Source organism: Salmo salar, chromosome ssa26 (assembly GCF_905237065.1).
Source record: "Salmo salar chromosome ssa26, Ssal_v3.1, whole genome shotgun sequence".
In the NCBI taxonomy this organism is placed as follows: Eukaryota; Metazoa; Chordata; class Actinopteri; order Salmoniformes; family Salmonidae; genus Salmo; species Salmo salar.
Window position 1 is genome coordinate 36,637,437 of NC_059467.1, and position 15,835 is coordinate 36,653,271.

Genomic DNA, 15,835 nt, shown 5'->3' on the forward strand with positions numbered 1-15,835 from the left:
TTACTTTTACTCCACTACATTCCTAATAGCCTGTTGTGGACAGGCGTTCCGCTAGCCAATGGAATCGCATGGCGCGAAATACAAAAACTACTAAAATACCACAATTCAATTTTCTCAATCAACTATTTTACACCATTTTAAAGATAAGACTCTCGTTAATCTAACCACATTGTCCGATTTCAAAAAGGCTTTACAGCGAAAGCAAAACATTAGATTATGTTAGGAGAGTACATAGACCAAAATAATCACACAGCCATTTTCCAAGCAAGCATACATGTCAATAAAACCCAAAACACAGCTAAATGAAGCACTAACCTTTGATCTTCATCAGATGACACTCCTAGGACATTATGTTATACAATACATGTATGTTTTGTTCAATCAAGTTCATATTTATATCCAAAAACAGCTTTTTACATTGGCGTGTGATGTTCAGAACATGTATTCCCACCAAAAACTTCTGGTGAATTTACTAAATTACGTTGCCAAAATAAACGTTGACAATATACATAACAATTGTTAAAAAAATTATAGATACAGAACTCCTTTATGCAATCGCTGTCAGATTTTAAAATAGCTTTTCGGCGAAAGCACATTTTTTCAATACTCTGATTACATAGCTCAGCCATCACCGTGAGCTATTTTGACACCTGCCAAGTTCGGGGCAAACTAAACTCAGAATTATTATTAGAAAAATTGTATTACCTTTGCTGATCTTCGTCAGAATGCACTCCCAGGACTGCTACTTCCACAAGAAATGTTGTTTTTGTTCCAAATAATCCATAGTTATGTCCAAATACCTCCGTTTTGTTCGTGCGTTCAGGTCACTATCCAAAGGGTAACGCGCGAGCGCATTTCGAGACAAAAGTCAAAATGTTCCATTACCGTACTTAGAAGCATGTCAAACGCTGTTTAAAATACATTTTATGGTATTTTTCTCGTAAAATAGCGATAATATTCCAACCGGACAATAGTGTATTCATTCAAGGAGGAAAAGAAAAAACAGCGAGCTCGCGGGAATGCGCATATCCAATCTCTTTGTCCCCAGGCAGCCAACTGAGAAACTGAGCTACTATACTCTGGCCAGAGACAGGAGAAGGCTCAATCCACTTTCTGAAGGCTTTAGACAGCCAATGGAAGCCTTAGAAAGTGCAATGTAACCCCACAGATACTGTAGTTTCGATTGAGAATCAAAAGAAGAACTACAATTCTCAGACAGTCCACTTCCTGCTTGGAATTTTCTCAGGTTTTTGCCTGCCATATGAGTTCTGTTATACTCACAGACACCATTCAAACAGTTTTAGAAACTTCAGAGTGTTTTCTATCAATAATATGCATATTCTCGTTTCTGGGCAAGAGTAGTAACCAGTTTAAATCGGGTACGTTTTTTATCCGGCCGTGAAAATACTGCCCCCTATCCTAAACAGGCTAAAGAAAATAATGTGCTTTTTACTCCTTACATTTTCCCTGACACCCAAAAGTACTTGTTACATTTTGAATGCTTAGCAGGACAGAAACTGTTTAATTCACACAATTATCAAGAGAACATCCCTGGTCATCCCTGCTGTCTCTGATCTGGCAGACTCACTAAACACATTCTTCACGTGTAAATTATGTCTGACTGTTGAATTGTGCCCCTGGCTATCCGTAAATTAAAAAAACAAGAAAATCGGGCCGTCTGGGTTGCTTCTGCCCCTGAGCAAGGCAGTTAACCGACTGTTCCCCGGGCGCCGACGACGTGCATATCGATTAAGGCAGCCAACCGCACCTCTCTGATTCAGAAGGGTGTGGTTAAATGTGGAAGACACATTTCAGTCGAATGCATTCAGTTGTACAACTGACTGGTATCCCCCTTTCCCTTTCCTAAATTAATATAAGGAATTTGAAATGATTTATACTTTTACTTTTTATACTTAAGTATCTTTTAGAAATTCACATTTGCTTTTGATACTTAAGTATATTTAAAACCAAATACTTTTAGAGTTTTACTCAAGTAGAATTTTACTGGGTGACTTTCACTTTTACTTGAGTCATTTTCTTTTAAGGTATCTTTACTTTTACTCAAATATGACAATTAGGTACTTTTTCCACCACTGGTTATTGAAAGCAAATTGTATTTTACAATAATGACCTGTCGAGTTAATTGTTTTGTAGTGGGTTACATAAAGTCGTATTGTAAACCACAGAAAACGTGAATAGCCCATTCATGGCCAATGCTATACTTTGTGTGTGTTAACAAACAGCTCTATGTGCATAATATGCATAATATATTATATGCTCACATTGTCATGGATACTGTGCTTGCTCTCAATCAAATAAATATCATGGTCAATGGTCCAAAGTAGTGTATCTAAGCATCAGATTATTTTGTTCTACTCAAGGTTATGTGTATGGCCCTTGATGTTTGTTTTAGGGTTGTCACAAACAGGTGTTATATTGGCTATTGTGTGTGTGTGTACATTGTACCAAGCAAACATGGCCTTCAATTCAGTAAAATGATGATACGGTAGTAAAGTATGATGTGTAACATATATAATATACTCTGCAAAAAAATAAATGTCCCTTTTTAAGGACCCTGTCTTTCAAAGATAATTCATGAAAATCCAAATAACTTCACAGATCTTCGTTGTAAAGGGTTTAAACACTGTTTCCCATGCTTGCTCAATGAACCATAAACAATTAATTAACATGCACCTGTGGAACGGTCATTAAGACACTAACAGCTTACAGACGGTAGGCAATTAAGGTCACAGTTTAGGACACTAAAGAGGCATTTCTACTGACTCTGAAAAAGACCAAAAGAAAGATGCCCAGGGTCCCTGCTCATCTGCGTGAACGTGCCTTAGGCATGCTGCAAGGAGGCATGAGGACTGCAGATGTGGCCAGATACCAGATATCACCGGCAACAACATTGCCTATGGGCACAAACCCACCGTCGCTGGACCAGACAGGACTGGCAAAAAGTGCTCTTCACTGACGAGTTGCGGTTTTGTCTCACCAGGGGTGATGTTCAGATTCGTGTTTATCGTCAAAGGAATGAGCGTTACACCGAGACCTGTACTCTGGAGCGAGACAGATTTGGAGATGGAGGGTCCATCATGGTCCGGGGCAGTGTGACACAGCATCATCAGACTGAGCTTGTTGTCATTGCAAGCAATCCCAACGCTGTGCGTTACAGGGAAGACATCCTCCTCCCTCATGTGGTACCCTTCCTGCAGGTTCATCCTGACATGACCCTCCAGCATGACAATGACACCAGCCATACTGCTCGTTCTGTGCGTGATTTCCTGCAAGACAGGAATGTCAGTGTTCTGCCATGGCCAGCGCGAAGCGCCCGGATCTCAATCCCATTGAGCACGTCTGGGACCTGTTGGATCGGAGGGTGAGGACTAGGGCCATTCCCCCCATAAATGTCCGGGAACTTGCAGTTGCCTTGGTGGAAGAGTGGTGTAACATCTCACAGCAAGAACTGGCAAATCTGGTGTAGTCCATGAGGAGGAGATGCACATCAGTACTTAAGGCAGCTGGTGGCCACACCAGATACTGACTGTTACTTTTGACCCCCCCTTTGTTCAGGGACACATTATTCAATTTCTGTTAGTCACATGTCTGTGGAACTTGTTCAGTTTATGTCTCAGTTGTTGAATCTTGTTATGTTTATAGAAATATTTACACATGTTAAATTTTCTGAAAATAAACATAGTTGACAGTGAGAGGACGTTTCTTTTTTTGCTGAGTTTATAACACCTTGCAGTGGCGGTTCTAGACCATTTCAACTGGGGGGGCCAAGCTGGGGCCAGTTGTACTGTTAGAGGGGCCAGTTACATTAGACGTTATTGTTGTCATATCGTTTTCTTCACTGCATTGCAGGCATTAGCAGGAAAAAGACCATGTTCATAATCATTAGTGTTCCGTGTTGCCACTGTCTAATAACAGATGTAAAAAAAGAACGATAGCAAAAATTAGTTATGTAAAAATTATTTCATACTCCACATTTAGGGGGGCCACAAGGGGGTCAAAAATTGTTGTCACAGCCCCCCCCCCCAGAACCGCCCCTGGCACCTTGGGATATGTATAAAGTACATTTACAAAAGGAATGCCATGTCGATAACTTCTAGACTAAAAGTGGCCTGAGTCTGCTCTGTTCGTGGAGAAAAAAAACTTGACATATTAACATATGTGTTTCGATAACTGATTGTCGTTGCAGTAACAACATTGAAAGTACCAATTGTTTTCACCCTTCTATCTGGGGCATGATCTGGTGTACACGTAACTATCAATTTCCATCTACAATTCCCAGCATTCACTTCAACACTGTTCCAAGCTTCCAACGAATCAGAAAGCGTACTTTTTTCACATGAATTTTTTTCATCAGTTGATGGGAAAACGGCTAGCTAGCCTGCTGGCTAAATAAGCTTAATCTTTACTACAAATTCGTGTTAGATGTTTATGACAATCCATATTTATTTTAAGCAAGTCTGAGTCTTACTGACTTCAGGAATCTCGCGGCTAACGATAATGCAAGTCTTTCATTCAATATTTTCATTAGCTAACTAACGTTACACAAACGTTAGCTAGCTACTGCAAATTGTCTTATATTGGCGTGTATGGCTAACTGTTACTAAAGGTAACTGTCTCATATTCATAGTTAATATTTTACGTTTCATACTCTACGCTAACTTCAGCTAGTTATCTTGTGTGTCAGTCTAAATCCATCCATTTGGAATCACGGCTAATGTTATCTATCTAACTAGTCAGTTAGCCTGACAGCTGGCTAGCTATTGAACAGGTTGCAAGTCCTCCATCATCACATCTGCCAGGCGGACTCAACCAGCATGGATTACCAGAACACAGCGAATGCAGTTGGGGACTGTCTTTTGAGCTACACCAAGGACGAGTCTGGATGGAAAGTCTGCAAGAAATCGGTACGTAATGTTCTAGGTAGCAATATGAATATTTTATAATTACAGGTGACGTGCCTTTCCGTGCACCGTGTTAACAGCTCCATTTTGCTGTGTCATTGTAAATAACATAGCTAGGTAAATGCAGTCAGTGGGTTGACAACAGCAACCAATGTTTTGTTTTTGACATGGATGTGTCTTTCCATTTTTAGAATGACGTCATCGTGTCCTGGCGGCCATCGACTGAGTTCCCTGGGAATGTGTAAGTATAAGCTATTCTCCTTATCTAGGCCAAATCATTCATTTCTACATTTTCTATAGAAGCAAGTTAGACTAGCTAAATGTCCATTTCACAATCTTATCTCAGGAGAGTCTTTAACGTTACTGCTTAACAGCGGTAACCTTGACATGAACTAGCTATCTCCAACTGAACTGACAGCATCGGTATCTGAAACTGTTGGACTTAAGTTTTTACTAAGGTCATCTTCAGCTGTGTATCATAACGGTCTAAAGAGGGCTACTTTCCCCTCCTCGACCAGTTTCCTTCAGCTGCATTGATATGAAAAAACTGAGAAAGAAATATCCACCATCTTGCTTTTACTGTTGCTGTTTTCAGTTCAGTGCAGATGGAGAGAACATGGAGATGAAGCCATGTTCAACTTTTAATTAAGAAAGCACCAATAACAAGCTGGCTTCCCAGACCCAGATTAAGTCTAGTCCTGGACTAAAAAGCATTCTTAATCGAGAATCTCCATTGACAACACTTTTTAGTTTAGGACTGGGCTTAATCGGTCTCTGGGAAACCCGGAAACCGTCCCCCAAGTAGACCTACCTCTACATGTTATATTTGACGTGTATTAGGGGTTAGTTTTCTGTCTATCTCTACATGTTATATTTGACGTGTATTAGGGGTTAGTGTTCTGTCTATCTCTACATGTGTTGTGTCTGACAGGTACAGTACATTCAGAGAGTATTCAGACCCCTTCACTTGTTCTACTTTGTTACATTAGCCTTATTCAAAAATTGATTTAATTGTTTAGTTTTTTCCTCATCAATCTACACACAATCCCCCATAATGACAAAGCAAAATCAGGATTTTAAATTCTTGCAAATGTATTCAAAATATAAAAAACTGAAATATCACATTTACATAAGTATTCAGACCCTTTACTCAGTACTTTGTTGAAGCACCTTTGGCAGCGATTACAGCCTTGAGTCGTCTTGGGTATGACGCTACCAGCTTGGCACACCTGTATTTGGGGAGTTTCTCCCATTCTTCTCTGCAGATCCTCTCAAGCTCTGTCAGGTTGGATGGGTAGCGTTGCTGCACAGCTATTTTCAGGTCTCTCCAGAGATGTTAGAGCGGGTTCAAGTCTGGGCTCTGGCTTAGCTACTCAAGGACATTCAGAGACTTGTCTCGAATACACTCTTGCATTGTCTTGGCTGTGTGTTTAGGGTCGTTATCCTGTTGGAAGGTGAACCTTTGCCCCAGTCTGAGGTCCTGAGCGCTCTGGAGCAGGTTTTCATCAAGGATCTCTATGTACTTTATTCTGTGAATCTTTCTCTCAATCCTGACTAGTCTCCCAGTCCCTGCTGCTGAGAAACATCACCACTGCATGATGCTGCCACCACCATGCTTCACCGTAGGGATGGTTTTGGTCAGGTGATGAGCTCTGCCTGGTTTCCTCCAGATGTAACGCTTGGCATTCAGGCCAAAGAGTTCAATCTTGGTTTCATCAGACCAGAGAATCTTGTTTCTCATGGTCTGAGTCCTTTAGGTGCCTTTTGGCAAACTCCAAGCGGGCTGTCATGTGCCTTTTTCTGACGACTGACTTAATTCTGGCCAGTCCCCCATGAAGGCCTGATTGGTGGTGCTGCAGAGATGGTTGTCCTTCTGGAACGTTATCCCATCTTCACAGAGGAACTTTGGAGCTCTGTCAGTTACCATCGGGCTCTTGGTCACCTCCCTGACCAAGACCCTTCTCCCTCGATTGCTCAGTTTGGCCGGGCGGCCAACTGTAGGAAGAGTCTTGGTGGTTCCAAACTTCATCCATTTAAGAATGAGGAGGCTACTGTGTTCTTGGGGACCTTCAATGCTGCAGAAATGTTTTGTTAACTTTCCCCGGGTCTGTGCCTCGACACAATCCTATCTCGGAGCTCTACGGACAATTCTTTCGACCTCATGGCTTGGTTTTTGCTCTGACATGAACTGTCAAATTATATATACAGGTGTGTGCCTTTCCAAGTAATGTCCAATCAATTGAATTTACCGCAGGTGGACTCCAGTCAAGTTGTAGAAACATCTCAAGGATGATCTGTGGAAACAGGATGCACCTGAGCTCAATTTCGAGTCTCAAAGGGTCTGAATACTTATGTAAATAAGGTATTTTCATTTATTTTATACACTTGCAAAAAATTCTAAACCTGTTTTTGCTTTGTCATTATGGGGTATTGTGTGTAGATTGGTGAGACCATTTTTTTATTTAATCATTTTTAGTTCTGAATACTTTACGAATGCACTGTATAAAAGTTAGGGTTAGTGCTGTTCTTTCTCTCTACATGTTTTGTGATGTGTCTGACAGATATAAGGGGGAGTCGGTGGTGAAGGGAAGTCCAGAGAAGGTATGGGAGTGTCTGAAGCCAGTGCCAAATGGACTGCGGGTGAAATGGGACAACAATGTCAAGAAGTTTGAGCTGGTAGAGCAAGTCACTGAGGTAGGCTAAGTTTCAAACCAATGGACCGTACTGTAGTCACAGTCAGTCACAATTCAGTTGTTTTGTCCCCATCATCATCATCATCTATGTTCTGAGTTTGCTTTAGAGAGTTGTCACTGATCATATCATTCATTTGTTTCTCCATTGATTCTTTATCATTCCTCACTCACTCACACACCCACAAACAAATCACAACTGAATAGATACTCTGTCATCCATTCTTGCTGTATAGTTCTGTCCTACTCCCCCAACTTTGTTGATAAGCCTTAGGGTTTTATTGAAGTGAGTTGTACCTGACCTCTATGGGACTTCCTGGTTACGTGACGGTTAAATAAGTTATCCAAGCAACCAAAGTGTGTCATCCAGTTTTTTCATGGTTTTGATACATGTTTCCTAAAGGGCACCTGCCAGCGATCACCACACCCACAGCACCAATGCAGCACTCCTACCCTTTGTTCTCTATTCCATTAGTCATGTTTATATTTATTTGCTTTGGGACGAACACAAGTTCAGGAACATGTTCAGTAGGAAAACGTAGATAAATGCTATGGTGGTGGTGAGGGTAGGTAACATCTCCACCCCGCTGATCCTCAACACTGGGTCCCCACAAGGGTGCGTTCTCAGCCCTCTTCTGTACTCCCTGTTCACCCACGACTGCGTGGCCATGCACGCATCCAACTCAATCAAGTTTGCAGACGACACTACAGTGGTAGGCTTGATTACCAACAACGGCGAGACGGCCTACAGGGAGGAGGTGAGGGCCCTCGGAGTGTGGTGTCAGGAAAATAACCTCGCACTCAATGTCAACAAAACAAAGGAGATGATCGTGGACTTCAGGAAACAGCAGAGGGAGCAGCCCCCTATCTACATCGACGGGATAGTAGTGGAGAGGGTGGAGAGTTTTAAGTTCCTCGGCGTACACATCACGGACAAACTGAAATGGTCCACCCCACAGACAGCGTGGTGAAGAAGACGCAACAGCGCCTCTTCAACCTCAGGAGGCTGAAGAAATTTAGCTTGTCACCAAAAACACTCACAAACTTTTACAGATGGACAATAGAGAGCATCCTGTCGTGCTGTATCACCGCCTGGTACGGCAGCTGCTCCGCCCACAACCGTAAGGCTCTCCAGAGGGTAGTGAGGTCTGCACAACGCATCACCGGGTGCAAACTACCTGCCCTCCAGGACACCTAGACCACCCGATGTCACAGGAAGGCCAAAAAGATAATCAAGGACAACAACCACCCAACCCACTGCCTGTTCACCCCACTAACATCCAGAAGGCGAGGTCAGTACAGGTGCATCAAAGCTGGGACCAAGAGACTGAAAAACAGCTTCTATCTCAAGGCCATCAGACTGTTAAACAGCCATCACTAACATTGAGTGGCTGCTGCCAACATACTGACTCAACTCAAGCCACTTTAATAATGGGAGAATTGATGTAATCAATTTATCACTTGCCACTTTATATTATTTATATTAGATCATGTTTACATAACCTACATTATTCATCTCATATGTATATACTGTACGCCATACCATCTACTGCATCTTGCCATCTTGATGTAATTAGATGTATCACTAGCCACTTTAAACAATGCCACTTTATATCATGTTTTCATAACCTACATTACTCATCTCATATGTATATACTGTACTCTATACTATATACTGCATCTTGCCATCCTGATGTAATGTATCACTAGCCAGCTTAAACAATGCTGCTTTATATGTTTTCATACCCTACAATACTCATCTCATATGTATATACTGTACTCCATACCATCTATTACATCTTGCCTATGCCGTTCGGCCATCACTCATTTATATATTTTTATGTACATATTCGTATTCATTCCTTTACACTTGTGTGTACAAGGTAGTTGTTGTGGAATTGGTAGATTACTTGTTAGATATTACTGCATGGTCGGAACTAGAAGCACAAGCATTTCGCTACACTTGCATTAACACCTGCTAACCATGTGTATGTGACAAATAAATTTGATTTGATTTGGATAGAACTGATGCCCTACCTTATTCTGCAGATCAGAGGGGTACTTTTGTTGTGTCCTGTCCTATCTTGTGGAACGTTGCAGATAGAAATGTCATGGATAGAACTGACGTGATGCCTTATTCTGCTTATCAGAGGGGATTGTTTAATTCTACTTTGTATATTTCTATATGAACATTCCACAACGCCGTGTCCTGCTGAGCGAGGCCCAGTGTTTACCTGCCTAGTCTCTCCCCTCCTCACACAGAACATCACTGTCTGCAGAACAGTCACTCCGTCAGCAGCCATGGGCATCATAGCTCCCAGAGACTTTGTCGACGTTATTCTAGTGAAGCAATACGAAGACGGCACCATTACATCCAATGGTGCGTAACGCCTCTATCTCTCCTCCTTTTGTCTTTTCTCTCTCTCTTCACTTTATGATAAATAGGAGTTCTAACAACAACAAGAAACGGTAGATCTAGAGCAAACGGTAGATCTAGAGCGAACGGTAGATCTAGAGCGAACGGTAGATCTAGAGCGAACGGTAGATCTAGAGCGAACGGTAGATCTAGAGCAAACGGTAGATCTAGAGCGAACGGTAGATCTAGAGCGAACGGTAGATCTAGAGCTTTATGATTAAAATAACATCTTGGAACATTTCTATAACAATGTATAATTTAACTAAATTTCTCTACTGACTCAATTCACGTTTCTATTGGAGTGTAGCTCTTTTTGTTCTTTGTCTGTCTAGGACTCCTTGGACGACTGCGCACACCTGTTTTTTTTATTAAATGTTAGGCTATTTTTATTGAACGTTGAGGCATTTACGGAGGACATAACAGCACAGACATTAAGAAATATAAAGGAATAAATAGGTATTCTAACAACAGCAAAAAACATAATCAATGATATACAAATCAAGCACTGGGATGCACAGACATACCACCCCATCGGCAGTAGGCTGAAATCAGTAGAGTACAAGAGGAACTATCGTCACTTGTCACTAATGCAGTGCTAGTGTGTGGATGATGTAGCCTAATCATCAGCCCTAACCCTCAGAGAGGCTGGCTGGGTGGGAATCTCTGGGACAGACAACTGTCTTACCCACTGGCAGGGACTGAGGCCTAGGCATAATCATCCATGTCAAAATATGGGTTGTGTTCAGTAGGCACGAAAAGGAAGAAAACACTCAAACTGTGATGTACTAGGCCTAGCCTATATGTTCTTGTCCAATAAGAAAGGCTTGGTTATGTATTCCGTTGCAAAACATTTTGCAACGGTGTGCCCAAGATGAGATTTGCGTTTTACCTTCACTATCAGTATACTAAGTAACTTTATGTGATTGATTGAATGAAAATAGACTGAATTATATCTACACATATTTGTATCCTCATAAGTTCTCTCCCTGTGTTCTGTCCGTTAGCCACCCACGTGAGCCACCCGAGCTGCCCTCCCCAGTCAGGGTATGTGAGGGGCTTCAACCACCCCTGTGGCTGCATCTGTGTCCCCATCTCTGGGTGAGTCACGTGCTGACACACACTTCTGTTTCATAATATTGGCGTTGTCTGATAACCTCATCTCCAAAACAAACTTTTCAGGAAATGGAAAAAATGTCCATATTTTCCCATTAATAATCAAGTTATTGAACTTCTAAAGCTATTTTGAATACATTTTATTGGTCGTAGAGCCGTACAATGTTCAGAGTACATTTCTTTCAAAAATATAAATGACAAAAAATTGAGTTACGGTTTTCATCAGACAGCGACTTTACATACAGTACACATGCTTTAGTTTACAAACCCATCTGCAACATTCTGAACATTGTGTTCAGTTCTGTCAGAACCAAGGAAGCTTTTGTAGAGACAATGGTCCACCACAGGAGGGCAGTAGAGAGCTAAACTTCAGTGCACTCAGGTATACTAATTGAGGTATCTATAATGTGCACAGCAATAGGTTTGGTTTGAGCATTCTCTCTCTCAATAACATTATCTAACATGACCACCTGTCTTGATAGCTATGTAGCTGAAGAAGCACTGTCTAATATTGTTCATACAGTATAGTGTAAATTCAACCCCTCTCTCTCTCTCTCTCCAAGGGAGCCAAACAAAACACAGCTGTTCAGTTTCTTCCAGACGGACCTGGGGGGCTTCCTGCCTCGCTCCGTGGTCGACTCCTTCTTCCCATCCAGCATGGTGGAGTTCTACAGCAACCTGGCCAAGGCCATCAAGTCCCTCAAGGACCACTGATACACTCATACTTTACCTTCCCTTAGCCGTGGTCCCAGATCTGTTTGTGCTGCATAACCAACTCCTGGCACCAGGTGGTACTCAGATCTGGGACCAGCAATGATTAGCTATGTGAATGGCTTAGTTTTAAAGAGGCTTTATGGAACTTTTCACCTCAGGGGGCTTTTTAACTGAAAGGGATTGATTGATGTAAATGGATTTTAATAATCCTTATTAGAGAGCATGGGGCACACCTCCCCAGGCCGTGTCTTTCGAGATTAAAAATAAGGATTGTGTTTCATGAGTAAATAAATATTGTTATATCAACCATACAGGCAACACTCAAGCCAAAAATGTAGATATACAATTAGCAACTCAACTTCTGTACAGCCTCTTTAAAAGAGTGGTCACCTGGCCTTGGCTTGGAGCAAACTGTATCTGAGCTTAAAGGGGGATGATATGAGGGAAGGAAGGAGTGCAGCTTGTTTGTCCCAGCATTAACACAGCTGATTTCAGGTCGTTGAGGTCTTGGTTCATTTGTGTAATAATGGTGTGTTAGTGCTGGAGTAAAAAGCCTGCACCCCTGGTACTGTTCCTTTCTAGGACCAGGTATGGTGGCCACTAGTGTAGTCTTACAAAAAGGTTGAGGGTCTGCTCTAATTTCATTCAACTCTGGAAGAAGATTGAATATGAATTTCTCATAGAGCTTCTTGTGCAATTTTCTTGAGTTGAAGCGATTGAAATGGAATTGACCTTAGCCCTGATGTTAAAGTTGCAATTTGTAAGTTATTTTTCCCCCTATTGTAGCAAGAAAGAGTACAAAAACAATCATCATGAACCCACCCAAAAAAACACACGTTACATTATTGGACATAATGTAGTTCCTGTTTTTCAATTATTATTTTTTTTCTTCATGCAGGTACACTAGTAAACACCCTGCCTCTTAGTCCTCGAACCGGAAATCCAACTTACAGACCGCACTTTTAAGCACTCTGGGCCGCACCTTTAAGAATAGATCTAGAGAGGTCAATTTTGCCAAACTCTACTTCCAAAACAATAAATATTTCCTGTACATTTCCTATTTAGTGATGCATTCCCCCCCCTACTTCCCACCCCAAAAGAATGAGAATAGATTTGAAATCTATATTTTGTATTCAGTGTCCTAAACACACATAGGATATGTCCTCCTTCCCTTTTGTACTGTTGCTGTTGAATACAGTCCATTCTGTTACACTGGCTGCATCCTACCTACAGTAACATGCATGTTGCATGGACCTTACAGGAACCCCAGAATGGAATCGGATTCCATTGGGACGAGTCATACCTCATTTTTTGTTGTCCTTTGTATACGGTAGTACTGTACTTGAAATGTTCTGGTTTAACCTGTCTCCACAGCCCTTTAACCAATACCTAAAGATGGAATCCGCAGTAGGGGGAAACGGTGCCACTGGCCGCTCCACCAGCATTGTTATTGTTGTTACTGAGCTGAGGAGCGTCGTGCAGCATGGTAATAAAATGCAGTACATATTGTGCGTGCGATGATGTCAGAGATGGAAATAACAGTGTTTGTTGTTTTCAGTGACTGGAAAGTGTTATGGACATGGTTGTTTTACCGTTGAGGATTCCAGCTTTAACCAGTAACCTTTAGAGGGTGTATATACCGGCCCCCCCAACTCTATCCTATTCCTAACCTTAACATCTGCCGGATTTATAGACGTCTAACCTCCAAGCAAGGATTCCTGCCTCAGTTACTTTTCTCTATGTAGTATGTAGATGTCAAAGTAAGAACACTGCATTATTCTTAAGCAAAGTTATTTGCAGTATGTATGGGCAAATGGCAATATGAACAGCTTCATCTAATGAAGAATGGACAAAGGGACATCCGCTGGAGTAGGAGAGCTTCTGAAGGATCTTGGGTTTTATTCAGTGGGGTACAACATGGTATGCGTCCCATAAGCCTCTGGTCCAAAGTAGTGCACTATAAAGGGAGTAGGATGCCATTTGGGACAGCCATGGATTCCAACCTATTTTAAAGCACAGCAGCAGCAGACTGCCATATTCTGGCATCAATTGTGACTAGTGTCATTTTACACCGTAAAGAAACTTATTACCAGCATAGAGTTGAGAAAACCACTGTCTTTGATATGACACAAGAGGGCATGGTCATCCGTCTAGGCCAGGGTGCGTCTCCATAGCTTTTTTTAAATCATCGGTGAAGGGAAATAATGAGAGCAAGCATCAATAGTATTGAGATACAGCCCTTTTAGGTGGAGGAAGCCTCCTCAGAGTATTGAGATATAGCCCTAGAAGGTGTCTTCACAGTGCTGTACAGTCAACCATCTGCATGCCTGCTGAGTCCTCTACATGTATGATGATAAGCCATTATATTAATGATGTTTTAGATCAATCTTTTTAGAAGCCTTGTGGTTAAGTTTCCTTTTGAAATGAAAACACTACTTAACGTAATTTTCTTATCCCGAGTGGATAATAACCTTAACTGACAAACCTTTACAAGTGCATTGCATTCCACCTCATCCACAACCAAGTCCAATATGCTTGCTTTTTTTTATCATTGTTTGCCTTTTGTTGGTGTAATACTATGAAGGCATTGTTTTGATGTGTGTTATTGTACTGTACGTGGAGCCTGAAGATCATACCTACCTACAGTGTATTGCTGTCTTAATGTCAGAGTACACACGTTGTCTATTGGTGGCTTGTTTTTAAAATGTACTCCATCATGCGTTTTGGGACAGATGTGTATGTTTTAGGGTACGTGTTGAATGCTGTTTGTTTGTCCTCAGCTCCTGATTGGAAAGCACAGCTGCTATGGAAAATGGCTGCTATTGAAATATACTATTAGTTCAGTTGTCAATAAAAGCAACACAGGAAAATAACATGTTTTTTTTAGGTCAGGATTAGGGTTATGAACATTTTTGAAAAATTACCAGAATTTCACATTTTCCTGAAATCCCAGTTGGAAGATTCCTGGAATCAGTAGGGAATACGCAGGGAATCTGGATATCCTCCAACCAGGATTTCTGGGAAATTGGGGAAAGTTACCACAATTTTGCGACCCTAATCCTGACCTGCACTCTACTGTACCGTAGGACTGTACTGTATACTGTATGTTCCACCCAGCAGGTTTTGTGTTTCACCAGCATCTGCATTAAAAACTACTGACTGTTACATCCAATGTTGTCGTCCTCTCTTGTCGCATTATATTACCATCACCACAGGTAGGAAAAGGGCTATACCCACTACACAAATTCACCGGCTGTTTTTCAAACACCAGAGAAGAGAAATTAAGGATTACGATGATGGATGAATAATGGTTACTCAACTTTCTTGGAAGTTCCCAAAACCAGAAGGGAATAAGCAGGGAATAGAGAATCCTCCAACAAGGATTTCTGGGAATTTTGGGGAAAATTAAAGGAGTTTTGCCTACAACTCGCATAGTCTCATTAACTGAGTGGCACATTTAAAAAATCTATATATATTTCACCTTTATTTAACCAGGTAGGCTAGTTGAGAACAAGTTCTCATTTGCAACTGCGACCTGGCCAAGATAGAGCGTAGCAATTTGACACATACAACAACACAGAGTTACACATGGAATAAACAAAACATACAGTCAATAATATAGCAGAACAAAAAAGGTCTCTACAGTGAGTGCAAATGAGGTAAGTTAAGGCAATAAATAGGCCATGGTGGCAAAGTAATTACAATATAGCAATTAAACACTGGAATGGTAGATGTGCAGAAGATGAATGTGTACAAGTAGAGATACTGGGGTGCAAAGGAGCAAGATAAATAAATACAGTATGGGGATGAGGTAGGTAGATAGATGGGCTGTTTACAGATGGGCTATGTACAGGTGCAGTGATCTGTGAGCTGCTCTAACAGCTGGTGCTTAAAACTAGTGAGGGAGATATGAGTCTCCAGCTTCCGAGATTTTTGCAGTTCGTTCCAGTCATTGGCAGCAGAGAACTGGAAGGAAAGAC

At 41.5% G+C, this 15,835-nt stretch overlaps 1 protein-coding gene across 1 annotated transcript; it reads left to right on the forward strand.

Moving 5' to 3' along the window:
* The first annotated feature begins 4,385 nt into the window (after nt 1-4,385).
* Nucleotides 4,386-15,020, forward strand: star5 (StAR-related lipid transfer protein 5). The gene is given in 7 exon segments (NM_001165371.1): nt 4,386-4,627; nt 4,755-4,925; nt 5,114-5,163; nt 7,484-7,616; nt 9,875-9,992; nt 11,033-11,126; nt 11,705-15,020. Coding segments are annotated over 6 exon segments (636 nt in total). The 5' UTR covers nt 4,386-4,627; nt 4,755-4,835; the 3' UTR covers nt 11,856-15,020.
* The last annotated feature ends 815 nt before the right edge of the window (nt 15,021-15,835 follow it).